The sequence below is a fragment of the Microtus oregoni genome, unplaced genomic scaffold (genome assembly GCF_018167655.1).
Source record: "Microtus oregoni isolate MIOR12 unplaced genomic scaffold, Mior012 000012F_ref0000307, whole genome shotgun sequence".
NCBI lineage: Eukaryota > Metazoa > Chordata > Mammalia > Rodentia > Cricetidae > Microtus > Microtus oregoni.
The window spans coordinates 15,210,921-15,227,041 of record NW_024543071.1 but is presented as its reverse complement, the minus strand read 5'-3'; the positions used below and the strand labels follow the sequence as shown (position 1 = coordinate 15,227,041).

The window sequence follows — 16,121 nt, the reverse complement described above, 5'->3', positions numbered from 1 at the left end:
TTGGCAACAAGCCTGGAAGGCAAGTGCTGTCATTCAACAGTCAATACAGAGATCTCCCCACATATTCCCCAGGAGCCTAAAGAGACTGCTCCCAGCTAGATAGAATCCTAGACAGAACCTTCCATCAAGCCTGCCATGCTAATACGCAGGACCACAGAGGAAATTATCATAGTTTCTAAATCAATTATCAGATATTCTTCCTTTTTTAAATATTTAGGAGCCCAAAGGCATATGGGTGGAGAATTACAAATCTAACTACTCAGGGCTGACTGTGTTTCAGACCATCTATTTCACACTCAGATCGTGAAACCCCGTCACAGTATTTCTGACTACTATGAAAACTGACACATCAGTTAGCTTTGCTGCCTGCTGTGTGCTGTGAGTCCATTGCACTGAAAACCTGCAAATGAAATGAGATTCCTGGAGAAACTTGGCCATGCTGGTGCTTTTCTTTTTAAAACCAAGTTTGAGAATTTCCAAAAAGAAGAGAAAAAAAAGGGGGGGGGGGGGGAGGAAGCACACAAAAGTCCACTGAACCAAGCAAGAGCTTATAGGGGACTGTAATTTCCATTTCATGCTAAAATCGATTACTTGGTAGAGGAATAAAGAAACAGCCACATGAAGTTATACCAAGTAGCACCAGAATAGCCTTCCACTAAAGCTCGCATGCGCACAGGGCTGGGAGGACAGCTTCCTCTTGCCAGGCCCCTGGGGGAGTTGCAGCACTAGTTCTAGTAAACACAGCACTAATGTTACCAAGACACAGCAAGCAGCAGAAAGCTTACAGCGTCACATCTCATAGAGTCTCATCTCCAAATCAGGTCAATGAAGGACTCGGGGTTCCATCCAGGAAGCATTCAGTCAGAGCACGTTAAAGTCAGTACTTTCTAACATATTTTCAAGGTATTTATGGAATTAGCCCAAGGGAGAAAAACTAACATGCTCAACAAAATTACTAAAACTTTCAAGTTTTTCAACTATGTTCATCTTTAAGAAAAATCTAAGAAATAAAATACATGGAAATTTGCCAATTCCCTAAATGGTTTTCTCCCTGTGGGATAATTTTTTTAAGTACAATATATAAGAATGAGGAGATAGGATCATTGCTGCTGCACCTACCTAACCACTGCACAAAAGACTTCACCATAGACATTATACTCTTGATATCCCAGACATAGGAGTACATGTCATACAGGATTGTCCTGTTGGCACAATTGGAGAGCCGAGTGAACATCCCCATCACTAGTGCACACATCTCTTCAAACTTGGCTGCTCGTGACCGCCACTCTTCAATCTATACGGGATTTTAAAAAAGGAAGCAATGATTTTAAATTTAACAAAATAATCTAAGAGTTACAAACTTAGCCGTTTATCAGGCACATGAATTTATCTTAAACATCAGTGAATCACTTGCTTAAACGCTAAGTGAACAATGAGCTTATCTCGCTGAACTGACAGAAAATATCTAAAATAGACTTTCCTCTATTTCTTTTCTTTTTCTTTTTTTTTTTTTTTTTTGTGGTTTTTTGAGGCAGGATTTCTCTGATAAACAGTCCTGCTGTCCTGGAACTTACTATGTAGACCTGTCTGGCCTTAAACTCACAGAGATCCACCTGCTTCTGGCTCCTGAGTGCTGGGATTAAAGGTGTGCGCCACCACTGCTGCCCAGCAACTTCCCTCCATTTCTAACAAGAAAGTCAAACTGTGAAGGTGAAGATGCCAGATGTAGAAAATTTCCCATTTATTTTATAGAACACATTCTAAAATGTGTTTTACACCAGTTACAGTATTTCATTTAAGAATCACAAACGTGGAGAGATGCTCAGCAGTTTAGTACACCTGCTACTCTTGTAGGGGACTCAAATTTTTGCCCAGCACCCACAAAGTAGCCTCCCAAACACCCGTAACTCTAACTCCAGTCCCAGGAGATGCGATGCCCTCTTCTGGCCTCAGGCACCAGGCATAAATGTGGTGCACATACACACATTCAAGCAAAACACTCCTACATATGAAATAAAAGTAATTTCCTCATGGCTGAGGGGAAAAAAGGAAGAAACTAAACTTGGTTACTTTTTTGGGGTGGGGAGGCAGGGTCTCCTGCTTATAACCCAGGCTGATCAAACTAAAGATATAGTGGAGAACAGCCCTGAACTCTGGGATCCTCTGCTTCCATTATTTAAGCATTAGAACCACATGTAAGAACCACCACACCAGACATATAAGGATGCTTCCTTTTTTTAAAATATTAATTTATTTATTATGTATACAATATTCTGTCTGTGTGTATGCCTGCAGGCCAGAAGAGGGCACCTCATTACAGATTGTTGTGAGCCACCATGTGGTTGCTGGGACTTGAACTCAGAACCTTTGGAAGAGCAGGCAATGCTCTTAACCTCTGAGCCATCTCTCTAGCCCCCTGGATGCTTCTTTTGTTGCAGGGGAGGGGCTTCCACAATCCCAACACTTGGGGGAGCTGAGCCAAAATGACTACCTCCAGCTCACAATATATGGAGAATCTGTCTCAAACCTACCAACCCACACCAGGTGGCTCACAACTGCTTCTAACTCTAGCTGTAAAAGGTCAAATGGCTCTGGTCTTTGTGGGAACCTGCATTCATGTTCCCACATGTGAACACAGACTGACACAGACACACACACCTACATTCAACTACAAATAAACCTTAAAGCCAGGCACCGGTGGCAGACCCCTTTAATCCGAGCATTCGGGAGGCAGAGGCAGGCAAATCTCTGTGAGTTCCAGGCCAGCCTGCTCTACAGAGAGTTCTAAAACGGCCAAGCCTACACAGAGAAACCCTGTCTTCAAAAACCAAAAGCAAGCAAGCAAACAAAAACAATCCCTTTAAAGTGTTTTTCAGGCATTGTAAAGAAATCCCTGAGCATCTGGTCTCACTGTGAGGAGCCAGTGAGTGCAGCAAGCATACTCACTTTTTCGGAGTCTTTTCCTTTGCAATTGACACTGACAACGCTACTGTTTGCTCGAAGCCACTGAAATTCCCGTAACATCTGTGCTCCTTTGGGTCCATGCTCATAAGGAAGATAGAAGAGATCAGCAAGTAACTGTAAGTCCTCTAGAGTCACTGGTTCTGCAGTGTACAAAGGCTTTTCATTTGGACCAGGCACAAACTGCTCCTTGTTTGTTTGTTCATCAGTCTGCATAGGAGCAATATCGCTAATGCAATCTTCTTGCATAGACATCTCTGGGGATTTGGATTCAGCTATGCTTTCCTTATCGGTGTCCATTGGTTTCAATTCCTCCGCCATTTTAGCTTCAACAATTTCAGTTAGTATTTGATTGTCATTCTTGTGCTCTGGTTCTTCTTGCTTTTCTACTACCATATCCATGGGTTCTTCATCTGGCTGTTTCTTTTCTTCTTCCTTGGTCAGAGCTGAAGGCTCACCACTCAGAGCTGCTCCCTGGCTCATAATGGGCTCCTGGTAAACTGTCGTAACTACGGTCGTGGCATTTAAAGAGGGTGCTGCAACTAGAGGAGTCCCGTCAACTACACTTGCCTTAGCTCCACTGTGTGCAACCTGCCTACCTATCAAGGGGAGAGAAAGGAGAAACAAAAGCAATCAAAATTAAAAACAGAACTAATTAGGCTTAGTAGACTTTAAGAAATTCTCCCCCCCCCCCCCCCCCCCCCCCCACTCAGGCCAGGGAGACAGCTCAAAAGGTTAAGAAACTTGCCACCAAGCCCAATGACCTGAGTTTGATCCCTGGAACTGACATGGAAAGAACTGACTCTTCAAAGCTGTGCTGTGGTACGTACCTGCCTGTATGTACATACAATAAATCAATAAATTTAGTTAAAGATAACTTGAAAACTCGCTTGATGGCACACCCTTCTGAATGCTGTGGTCAGGAGTGGTGGCACACACCTTTAATCCTAGCACTTAGAAGGCAGAGGTAAGATCAACCTGAGGTCATGGCCGCTGAGTTTCCAAGAAAGTCAAGGATGCAAACAGAGACCCTGTCACAGAACAAAAGTGTATACTGTTCTTGCAGAGAACCCAAGCTCATTTCCAGCACCCACATCAGGCTGCTGACAACTATCCATGGTTGTAGCTCCAAGGGGATCCATAGCCTGTAGGCCACATGTATGTATGTGTGTACCACAGATATGCCCGATGCCCTTAGAGGCAAGAAAAGAGCATTAGATCTCCTCAAATTGGAATTACAGATGACTGTTGAGTTGGCCTGTGTGTAGGGATCTGAAGTAAGGACCTCTGAAAGAGCAGGAAGTACTCTTTTTTTTAAAGATTTATTTATTATGTATACAACATTCCTTCCATGTATGCTTATATGCCAGAAGAGGGCACCATATCTCATTATAGATGGCTGTGAGCCACCATGTGGTTGCTGGGAATTGAACTCAGGACCTGTGGAAGAGCAGTCAGTGCTCTTAACCTCTGAGCCATCTCTCCAGCCCCCAGTTACATAATTTTTTAAGAAGCTAGACATGGGCTGGGTGATGGTGGTGCATGAATTTAATCCCAGAACTTGGTAGGCAGAGGCAGGCAGATCTCTGATTTCAAAGGCAGCCTGGTCTACAGAGTGAGTTCCCCAACATGTTCCAAAGCTACACAGAGAAAAACTGACTCCAAACAAACACCACCAATAAAAACTGGACACAGTAGCATATGCCTAAAATCCAACACGTGGGAAAAAAGTGAGTGGATCAGGAAGAGGCTCAGTGACATCCCTGACTAAACAGCAAGCTCCAAGGTAGCTTTAAAAGGTAACAACAAACGCAATTACACTTTGCTTAATGGATCTAAGTTAAGGGGCATGACAGTACATTTTGTGACTCAACTCTGTAATCCAATCTCCTTATGAAACTGGCTAAACCAGTGTGATGTTTTCAAGAATTCAGGAAGTGGAGTCAGCAAGATTAGAAGTTCAAGCTCATCTTTGGCTACTTGTCAAATTAGAGACCCACCTGGGTTACATGAAACCATACCGAAAAGAAAAGTCTCAAAGAGGATGGTTGGCACAGGCAAATGTCCACCCACACAATCATTCATACACAGCAATAATAGATGATCCCAAGTAAAACATAAAATAAAAACTGATGGGCTAGGATATAGTTAAGTGACAGATTGTTTGCCTTCGATTCTAAGCAGCACCACCACCTCACCCATTCCAGCCCAACTCACTGCTGTATTGATGAGGTACGCCGAACTCCTGCAACCATTCCGTTAAAGCTAGCTTTAAAGCCATCTGTGGACTATAGAGTATATCAGTTTCAATGTCTTCATCACTGCCTTCATTTTCTAACTTTATTTGTATTGATACAGTACTGTCTTCACTGTCAGCTGAGGAAAGAAAGCACAAAAATAGTTTTGATTATAAAAACCTCCTCCCAAGTGAAGATGTATAAATTTCACTTGTTGTAGTACAAGCAAAGCAGTGAAAAACTAAAACACATCAACATAAAACACAAATACAAGATCCTTCAGTAACCATCTAGAAAGTCACCTACTTGCTCGAGGTTCCAAATGAAATAATAAGCATGTTAGAATAATCAGAAAAGTTTGTCATAAATGTCCAATAAACACCAATAATGAGATGACAATGTTAATTAAAAGTATTACACCATCCTCTGCATAAAGAAAACCTATTTAACTCTTCAGGTACGCCGGGCGGTGGTGGCACACGCCTTTAATCCCAACACTTGGGAGGCAGAGGCAGGAGGATCTCTGTGAGTTTGAGGCCAGCCTGGTCTACAAGAGCTAGTTTCAGGACAGGCTCCAAAACCACAGAGAAACCCTGTCTCAAAAAACCAATTAAAAAAAAAAAAGTCTTCAGGTACTTACAATTTCATTATTAATAATTCATTACATTACAAGAAGAGAAGTTCAAACGTCTTGATTTTGAGCTTGCTTTCCCTTATTTCCCTGCATAGCTGAGTTTGGCTAATCCAACATCTATCCCTTAGTGTTGCATTATGCTGTCTTAAAGATGCAGGAGTTAAATGTCATGCATGCAGAAGGGATGGAGATAATACTTCTAATTGTGCCTTTTATTGGGGTGAAAGAAACAGCAATGAGCAGGCCATAAAAGGACTCATTAATTCAATGAAATATTACAAGAGTGACACAGACTGAGAGACAGACAACTACATACCACCAAGGGCCCTGGCAAAACGCACTATTAATCCAAATTTCATCAATAACCCTGTTTCAGACTAACTTCAAAATTCTTAATTTTTATTATCATTTATCGTGTGCCATGATATGCCTGTGGGCATGCATCCTTGGCATAATACGGGGGTCAGAGTACAACTGTGGAGTCTCCTTCCATTATGTGGATAACAGATACTCAACTTCAGGTTGCTTGGTTTGCACAGCTAATGCCTTTAAAGCACTAAGCCCTACCTTACAAGCTCTAACTTCAAAATTTTTATGACCAATATTTTCCCCTGAACCATGTGTAGCAACTCTACCTGATCCAGCTCAAATACCTGTCAAACTGTTTATCAACACTTCAATACTTCAGGTTCTCATTCTTTCCTCTGGTACCACACTCTGTAATAGCATGACAACATTAGAAATACTACCAATGCCTGCAAGCCTTCCACAACTTCAATTATTTTCAGAAGCAGGTACACTTTATTCTTCCCACTCTCCTCTTAATATCCAAGAAAGAGGCACCGCCATACAATATAATTAAATGTAAATCAATAAACACCAACATTCTCACTTCAAACTTTGCAAAAAAAAAAATGACTTGTCCAAGGCCACACAGATTTTCCTTATTATATATCTATGACTAAGAGAAATGAAAACATGCTTTAATATAATAAAAGCTTTAACTGTGACAATAAAGGAATACAAATGTACCTCTCCCCCAAAAGTCCATCATCAATACAGGATACTCACTCATCACTACATCCTTTCTAACTCCATTCATGTTTGATTTATACCACGTGGCAAGGGTGTGGATAGCAACATAGTTAGCTTCAAATTCACAGTTTGGATTAGTCAGCACCCCCTTTAACCGTGGGATGAGTTCTGTGGATCTTCCTTTGTAGGGACCCAGAAACAGCCTCTTCTGATCATAATCATTAGCGTGGATATTATCCCAGATCACTGGAGCTCTCTTGATGATCTTAGAAACCTCTTCAATAGACTCTACTGGAATTTCTTTTGAAACAACTTTTGGACCTAGAAATAATTTGTAAAAAGAACTTTATTTACAGAACCTTCTACATGGTTCTTTAAAATAATTAAACTTTAGCAATGCTGGAGAGATGGATCAGTGGTTAAGATCATTTGTTACTCTTGCAGAGGACCTGGGTTGGGTTTCCAGAGCCCACATGGTGATTCACAAGCATCCTTAACTCCAGTTCCAGAATCAGATAATCCCTTCTTGGGCACCAGGCATGTACTAGGTATACATACATCCATGCATGCAGTCAAAATATGCATAAAAATACATTAAATTGGGTTGGGCGGTGGTGGTGAACACCTTTAATCCCAGCACTCAGGAGGCAGAGGCAGGCGGATCTGTGAGTTCAAGGCCAGCCTGGTTTACAAGAGCTAGTTCCAGGACAGGCTCCAAATTTACAATGAAACCCGGTCTCGAAAAACAAAATAAAATACAATAAATCTAAACAGCAAGTTTGGCAACCTGAGTCCAATCACACGACCTACAGGGTAGGAAGAGAGAACCAAATCCTACTAGTTGTCCCCTGACTTTTACATGCACACACACACATACACGATAAATAAATGCAATAAAAAAATGTAAAGAGATAAAATAAGAGCTAAGAAGGTCAGTGACATGGCTCAGTGTATAAAACTGCTTGACACGCCTTTAATCCCAGCACTCGGGAGGCAGAAACAGGTGGATCTCTGTGAGTGCAAGATCAGCCTGGTCTACAGGATTAGTGCCAGGACAGGCTCCAAAGCTACAGAGAAACCCTGTCTCAGGGGGAAAAAAAAAACAAAAAAAGACTAAAGAAAAGAATAAAAAAAGAAACAAACAGCACTTGCCACCAAGCTTGAGGACCTAAGTTTGATCCTCAGGACCCCAGGACCCATGTGATGGAAGGAGAGACATCACAAGCTGTTCTCTGATTTCCACTTGCTGTGACACATGCAATTACACACATATCACATACACAAAACAATAAAAATAGCCGGGCGGTGGTGGCGCACGCCTTTAATCCCAGCACTTGGGAGGCAGAGGCAGGCGGATCTCTGTGAATTTGAGACCAGCCTGGTCTACAAGAGCTAGTTCCAGGACAGGCTCCAAAACCACAGAGAAACCCTGTCTAGAAAAACCAAAAAAAAAAATAAAAAATAAAAAAAATAAAATAAAAATGTGTGAAATTTAAAAACACAGAAGCTTTTACATGTTTTCCTTGCATATACACTATCCTGAAAATTTCCCTCTATACCCATCTCCATCCCCCAGGTCTTTCCATCAAAGCGGATGAAGCCCAGAGTTTCAAGTGCTGCAGACTGATGAGATACACTACTGAGCAGCTATCACAGCTTGTCTCCCTTCTCTTTATCCACTCATTTATAAGGTTGGCCTCAATTCTCATGATCCTCCTACTTCAGCCTCCCAAGTGCTGGAACAGAAATTTTATACTTAATTCTTCTGGTTTTCTTTTTCTTTTTTTTTTTTTTTTTGGTTTTTCGAGACAGGGTTTCGCTGTAGCTTTGGAGCCTGTCCTGGAACTAGCTCTTGTAGACCAGGCTGGCCTCGAACTCACAGAGATCCGCCTGCCTCTGCCTCCCGAGTGCTGGGATTAAAGGCGTGCGCCACCACCGCCCGGCTGTTTTTGTTTTTTGAGACAGTCTATGTAGTCCTGGAACTCACTATGTAGGCCAGAATGGCCTTAAATTCACAGATTTACCTGCCTATGCCTCCCAAGTACTGAGATTAAAGGGGTGTGCCACTATGCCCAGCTTCTATTTTCCTTTCTAAACCAGCATAGTAACGTAATTCTTTTATTTTGTTTTTTTTGAGACAAGGTTTTTTTCTAACAGTCCTGGCTGGTCTCGAACTTACTCTGTAGATGAGGCTGGCCTCAAACTCAGAGATCCGTCTGCCTCTGCTTCCCAAGTGCTGGGACTAATGGTGTGCACCACCACTGATTGGCCCTGTTACTCATTTTATAAAACAAGTTTCCCAGGAGTCTAGTAGTATAGCTAAATTGACAGAAAATTAGTTGTTAGATCCTCAGCACCACATAAACTGCGTATATTGGATACAGTTGTATTTCCAGCACTTACGAGGTAGAAACAAGAAAACCACTAAATTCAAGATCATCCTTGGCTACACGGTGAATTTCAGGCCTGAAATACAGAAGGCCCTGTCTCAACAGACAAAAGTATCCACCTAATACAAACAACCAGTTTTCCTAAGTCCTAGTAATAAAACTTTCACTATACAATTCTTGAGGACTTACCTGTCCAAAGGACCTCAATTCCAGGTAAAAGCTTCTCACCCACAGTCCTTAAGTAAGGAGACTGAGAAACATTTGGATAACAGAAAGTGCCACAATATTCTGAATGCAGAGGGGGAGAAAATTAAGTCAGGATTAAAATGGTCATGGGAACTGGGAAAAATGCTTTAAAATTCTGTATCATTTTTATTCAAACAGTAAAAGGTTCTTTGTCATAAAAAAAGAAGTAAACTTGGGCAGATGTTACATATAATAGTTTATACAATCATATATCCAAACTGGGTGGTGGGCCTGCTTATTATCTCAACTCCAGGCCCACGGCAGAAGTTCACAGAAGGTCATGCTAGGCAGAACAATGTCACAGAACAGCCTCCATTAGATGGAGAATCCTCGGGAAAAGGTCTCTAAGTCGGCAGCCCTAGCCTCAACCTGGTAGTGGTTCTCCTTGCCTCTGCTTCCCTATCACTTGGGTCACTGATATGCATCTCCATGGTTTTTTTTCTTAAATATTTTATTTATTATGTATACAATGTTCTGTCTGTGTGTCTGCCTGCAGGCCAGAAGAGGGCATCAGATCTCATTTCAGATGGTTGTGAGCCACCATGTGGTTGCTGGAAATTGAACTCAGGACCTTTGGAAGAGCAGGCAATGCTCTTAACCACTGAGCCATCTCTCCAGCCCCGCATCTCCATGTTTTTAAAACAAAACAAACAACAACAAAAATCTCAAGGGTCTCCCTATGTACCACAGATTAACTCTTCATCAAGAGTCTTTATCTCAAAAACAAATCCTTGGAATTTTTAGTAGTAGTAACAAGCAATCCTTATAATCCCAGTCATCAGAACTGAATTTTATAAGCTTCTACATAAATCTTTAAAAAAAATACTTAATCCTGCGGATGTAGGATTCCCCTCTGTATGCTATGAACACCATTGGCTATTTAAAAAAAACTGTCTTGGGCCTGGGCAGGGCAGAATAGAAGTAGGAGAGAAAACTAAATTGAATGCTGGGAGAGAGAGTAGGCAGAGTAGATGTGAGTTGTCAGCTAGAACCTTGCCAGTAGGCCATGAGGTTCGTGGTAAAATATAAAATAATGGAAATGGGTTAATTCTAGATGTAAGAGCTAGCTAGCAATACACATAAGCTGACTGGTCAAGCAGTGATTTAAATAATAGTTTCTGTGGGAGTCTGGGTGGCCTCCTACAACACCTGCCATGGTGATATGTGCACATCACCCCCACTTTAGTCCCCAACTTGCTAGCCTGATGAGACCAAACCCAATACCCCCACTGGAAAAGAATTCTGACCAGTTACCCCTCACAACTAACATCTCTTTCTGAACAAGAAACAAAAGTGAGTCAGACAGTGGTGGCCCACACCTTTAGACCAGGCAGTGGTAGCAGCAGCTTGATCTCTGAGTCTGAGGACAGCCTGGACTACAGAAGCAAGTTCCAGCACAACCAGGGTTACACAGAGAAATTCTGTTTCGAAAAAAACCAAAATCAAAACCAAAACCAAACAAACAAACGAAAAGGGAAAAAATGGTGAACAAAGTTTACAGAGGTCAATTTTGAGAGGTGACTAAGGATGAAAACATTTTCAGCGGAAAACCAAGCAGCAGAGCGGGGACGCGTTCTATTCTGACTGCTAGAATAGAGCCAGAAGAGAGTGGGAGCAGTGAAACGGGGGCAGAAATGCATGGGCAGAAAAAGAGAACAAGCCGAAGGGAGTGAGACATGACTAAGTTAAAATCATGTAAATTTAATTTTTTTTCCAGTTTTTATTCCAATTATTCTATTCTCCTCCTTTAACCTGGAAATGTAATGGTTACACACTACCTCTCCCTTTTAAGGTCCCTTCTCCGTTCACCCGCTGACAGTTGTCTTCCTGCCACTATACCAGTGGACCCTAAGGCCCCTAAACCTGCCGCGCTCTCCCCAGGGGAGAGAGTACTCCTCAAACAGTTAACTCCTAGTCTCTCGAACCTCGATGGAGAGGACTTCACACGGTAATCCTCAACACTCCATCGGCTGCCAAGCTCTTGGGACACCCATGCTGGTACCATCTCTCCAGGCTCAAGCAGGCGCCTACTCAAGACACTTGGTCTGCCCAGCAGACAGGACCTTCCACCTTCCGGTTTTCCAGGATGCCACAATGAAGGGCCTATCTGCTCCACATTCTGGCACACTCATCTTTAATGATAACAATTCTTTTCTTAGACACCTGCCTTCTCCAGGATGACAGTACATAGGATGCCTTTCCAGCCACACCTATTGCTAAACGTGGACACCTAGCTCTCCCCTTCCCCATATGGCCCCTTGCCCACAGCAAGTAGCCAGATTTGAGTCTACGCCCTTTTTCTCAAAGAGAGCCTAAATGTTTGTCATTATTACCACTCCAATTTTCTGTCACCCCTATATCCAAAGAGTCTGGAATGTCAAGTTGGGAGCGTAGGCTCCAGCCCCTAGAATCTATCCCAGCCCCCAGGCCTGGTCTGGACTCAAAATCCCTGCAGGCCAGGTCCTGACCCCTCCCCAGGGTACTTAAATGAGCTCCCAAAAGAGGACACACCGTTTGTGCGGCGCCACCGAGAGCATAGAACGCCCATTAAACCTGGGTATTTCTTAATTTGGCTTGTTTTGATTTGGCTTGATTGGGAATTTGGCGTCGGCAGAGAGCTCACGTTTCGGAAATATTCCTAACTCCTAACAACTTCTAATACTAAAAAGTACATAATATCTCCAACCTACTTCTATGGTATTAGAAGGTCCTAAATTTTTCCTATATGACTTTGAAAACTGTCTTCTAAAAATGTGTTCCTTGACACAGAAACACAATTACCACATGTACTCACTCATAGGTGGTTTTTAAACATAAAGCAAAGAAAGCCAGCCTACAAATCACAATTCCAGAGAACTTAGACAACAATGCGGACACTGAGAGACTTACATAGCTCTAATCTACATGGGAAGTAGAAAGTAAAAAAAGACAAGATCTCCTGAGTAAATTGGGAACATGGGGGCCTTGGGGGAGGATTGAAGTGGGGAAGGGAGAGGCAGGGAGGAGAGCAGAGAAAATGTAGAGCTCAATAAATATCAATAAAAAATGTACTAAACATGTGTTCCTTTTATACATGACGGAAAATATGTAATACATTGATACTTTTTTTTTCTTTTTCTTTTGGTTTTTCAAGACAGTACTGGCTGTCGCTTTGTAGACCAGCTGGCCTCGAACTCACAGAGATCCACTAGCCACTGCCTCCTGAGTTCTGGGATTAAAGGTATTGAGCCACCACACCTGGCTTACATAGATCCTTTTAACATATTCCAATACTAGTTAAATACTCAGTTCTCATATACAATACCTGTAGGACAGAAGAGGAACGTTTCAGGCTCTCCTAGGTACTGATAAATTTCATTTGTGATAGAAACTTGTGCATGAGCAAAAGAACTGAACACCTCTTTGTCTGCCGCGCACATATTATGGTCAATATCATCAAAAAGCAAAGCAAATGACCTGCACCCAAATTGAGACACCTTAGAAAAGAAAAAACACAATTATTAGTTCATCTCAGAGAAAAGTATTTTAAATATATACTTATGGTTATATCAAAGTCAAATATTTTCCTTGGAATGTCAAAGAATATCTGATCTTTTTACATTTTAAGTGGTAGCAATTTTAAGTTAATATAGCTAGTGTTTTGGGACCCAATTTTCACTTGGGAATGAATCGAGTAAATGTTCAAACAATAGTTTTGTTTGCTTGGTTGTTTGTCTGGTTGCTGGAGAGATAGCCGTGAGTGCTGGAAAAACGAACTCTTATATTTTTGGTTGTGAGCCTACCCTTTATCAGCTGAGCAATCTCTCTAGCCCTCAAACAGTTTATACAAGGCAACCTATCCTAGAAGATCCAAAAAATTCATAAAATTACAAAAGTATGAACAAGTATACTCAATCTATGAAATATTTAGGCCTTGATCTAGTCTTGGAAAGAACACTAATTCACCTGGAACTGGAGTTATAGATAATTGTGAGCTGCCATGTGGTGTTGGGAACTGAATCCGGGTCCTCTGGAAGAACAGCCAGTGTTCTTAACTGCTGAGCTATCTCTGTAGCGTCCCCTTCTTAAGAGAGGGTCTCACACTGGAGGCCAGGCTGGCCTCAAATTTTAGAAATTCTCTTACTCTCAAATACTGGAATATAATGAATCGCCACACCCAGCTTTCTACCTTCAAAGTTTTTTTTTTTTTTGGTTTTTCGAGACAGGGTTTCTCTGTGGCTTTGGAGCCTGTCCTGGAACTAGCTCTGTAGATCAGGCTGGTCTCGAACTCACAGAGATCCGCCTGCCTCTGCCTCCCGAGTGCTGGGATTAAAGGCGTGCGCCACCATCGCCCGGCTACCTTCAAAGTTTTACAAGCCATGTGATGCCACCAATACAAATCTTTTCTTAAAGAACAAAACATGTGGGGTTGAAGAGACGGCTCGGCGGTTAAGAGCATTGCGTGCTCTTCCAAAGGACCCCGAGTTCAATTCCCAGCAACCACATGGTGGCTCACAACCATCTGTAATGAGGTCTGGTGTCCTCTTCTAGCAGGCATATATACAAACAGAATATTGTATCCATAATAAATAAATAAATATTTAAAAAAAAGAACAAAACATCCAGCGGTGGCACATGCCTTTAATACCAATACTCAGGAAGCAGAGGCATGGGGGATCTATGGTATTCTAGTTAAGTTTTTTGACTGACAAATACTTCTCTACCCACAATTATGAAAGTAATAGCTACAGAAATAAAGTATCAATTTGATTTCCTTTTATTTTTAAAAGATTTATTTATGTGCTCTATCTGCATATACGCCTTTATGCCAGAAGAGGGCATCAGATCCCACTATAGATGGTTATGAACCACCATGTGGTCGCTGGGAATTGAACTCAGGACCTCTGGAGCCAGTGCTCTTAACCACTGAGCCATCTCTCCCACCAATATTTCCTTTTAACATCATAAAGCAATTAAGAAAACCCCATTTCGAGCCGGGCGGTGGTGGCGCACGCCTTTAATCCCAGCACTTGGGAGGCAGAGGCAGGCGGATCTTTGTGAGTTCGAGACCAGCCTGGTCTACAAGAGCTAGTTCCAGGACAGGCTCCAAAACCACAGAGAAACCCTGTCCCGAAAAAACTTAAAAAAAAAAAAAAAAAAAAAACAAAAAACAAAAAACCATTTCAATATTGAGTCAGGAAAAATAAAAAAGAATTACCTGGTCTAATTTGCGTTTCAATGTTGATACTTCCTTGGGGTTAGAAAAGGTGATGTCCAGGCCTGGGGAAATAGCGTAGATGAATTCTATCTCGTATTCTCGAGCAGCAGCGATGAGAGTCATAAGTTGCTCTAAAGAACAAAGTCTTGGTTTTAGAAAGCAACATAGGATGCTAAAACAAACTGTCCCTTCTAACTGAAGAAATTATCTCTTCCCATTTACAGTAAAGGTTCTTTAATGCTAAGCATTAAAATTTAAAAAGTATCATATTCATGGAAGGTATTTTGGTATACCCTGATAATCTCACAAAAGCACACACTTTTATTTGAACTTTTTCCCCCCCAAGACAGGGTTTCTCTGTAGTTTTGGTGCCTGTCATGGAACTCACTTCTGTAGAATAGGCTGGCCTAGAACTCAGAGATCTTTCTGCCTCTTCCTCCTGAGTGCATCACCGTCACCCAGCTATTTGAACCAATATTTTAAAAAGACCTTTTATTCTCATTTTCAAACAGTTTCTTAAACATTTGGTGTTAACAAAGTAGTGTGTGGACAGAGGACAGCTGCATGTGAGTCCTGAGACTCAAACTCAAGTTGCCAGGTTTAATGGCAGGTATCCTTACACAGTGAACCATCTCACCAGCCTCGTCTTAAAACCCCTCAATTGTCAATTCTCTTACTGAATGCAACCCATTTCTATTTTCTCCTAACATTTGAAAGGTTCAAATACTTTTTGGAGGGGGTTATCTGAGTAAATGAAATTCCTAGGCTAAATTTACACAGCTCCATCCATCTACTCATCTGTCTATCACACTACTACTGTCCCTCCATCACTGAGCTATCTCCACTGCCCTATAAAATACAATTTTTAGTAAGAGTCTAGTACAACCTTAAAATTGTCCCCTCACTCACTATTTTGAACTCAATTGATCAAAATAAAAAACATCACCACCAGGCCAGCAAGATGGCTAAGGACGATAAAAGTACTTGCCACACAGTCTGAAAGACAGAATTCAATCTCTGAAGCTTTCAGTTGGAAAGAGAAAAACTCCCTACTCAAGGACCTGCCTGCACACGTGTTCAAGTTTAGGGGCAGGCATGTATGTACACAGACAGACAGACAGACAGACACACACACACACACACACACACACACACACACACACAAAGATTACCAGCTTCTTCCACTGAATACATCTCTCGCCAAAACATCCTATGTTTGTAGTCATCTTTTGGAGCATACAAGTATGTATTTAATTCCCATTTCTGAAGCCTTAAGAGAAAGAAAATTACAGCTGCATAAATAGGAAATATTAATAAACTATAAATCTCAATTACTATTTTTGATGTACCTCTATCTCATGACAAACCAGTAATATTCTACTGTTCAACTTTAATTATCAATGGAATTTTTTCTAATTTAT

General features: G+C 41.6%; 1 protein-coding gene across 1 annotated transcript in view; it reads right to left on the bottom strand.

Annotated features, from left to right (window-relative positions):
• Oga (O-GlcNAcase) overlaps positions 1–16,121 on the bottom strand; it is a 41,061-nt gene that overhangs the window by 17,720 nt on the left and 7,220 nt on the right. The window contains exons 3-10 of the mRNA XM_041660759.1: positions 15,873–15,970; positions 14,701–14,831; positions 12,808–12,979; positions 9,447–9,545; positions 6,904–7,188; positions 5,179–5,337; positions 2,947–3,560; positions 1,120–1,294 (exon numbers count right to left, since the gene is read on the bottom strand). Coding sequence (XP_041516693.1) covers positions 1,120–1,294; positions 2,947–3,560; positions 5,179–5,337; positions 6,904–7,188; positions 9,447–9,545; positions 12,808–12,979; positions 14,701–14,831; positions 15,873–15,970 — 1,733 coding nt within the window. The remainder of the gene's footprint in view (positions 1–1,119; positions 1,295–2,946; positions 3,561–5,178; positions 5,338–6,903; positions 7,189–9,446; positions 9,546–12,807; positions 12,980–14,700; positions 14,832–15,872; positions 15,971–16,121) is intronic.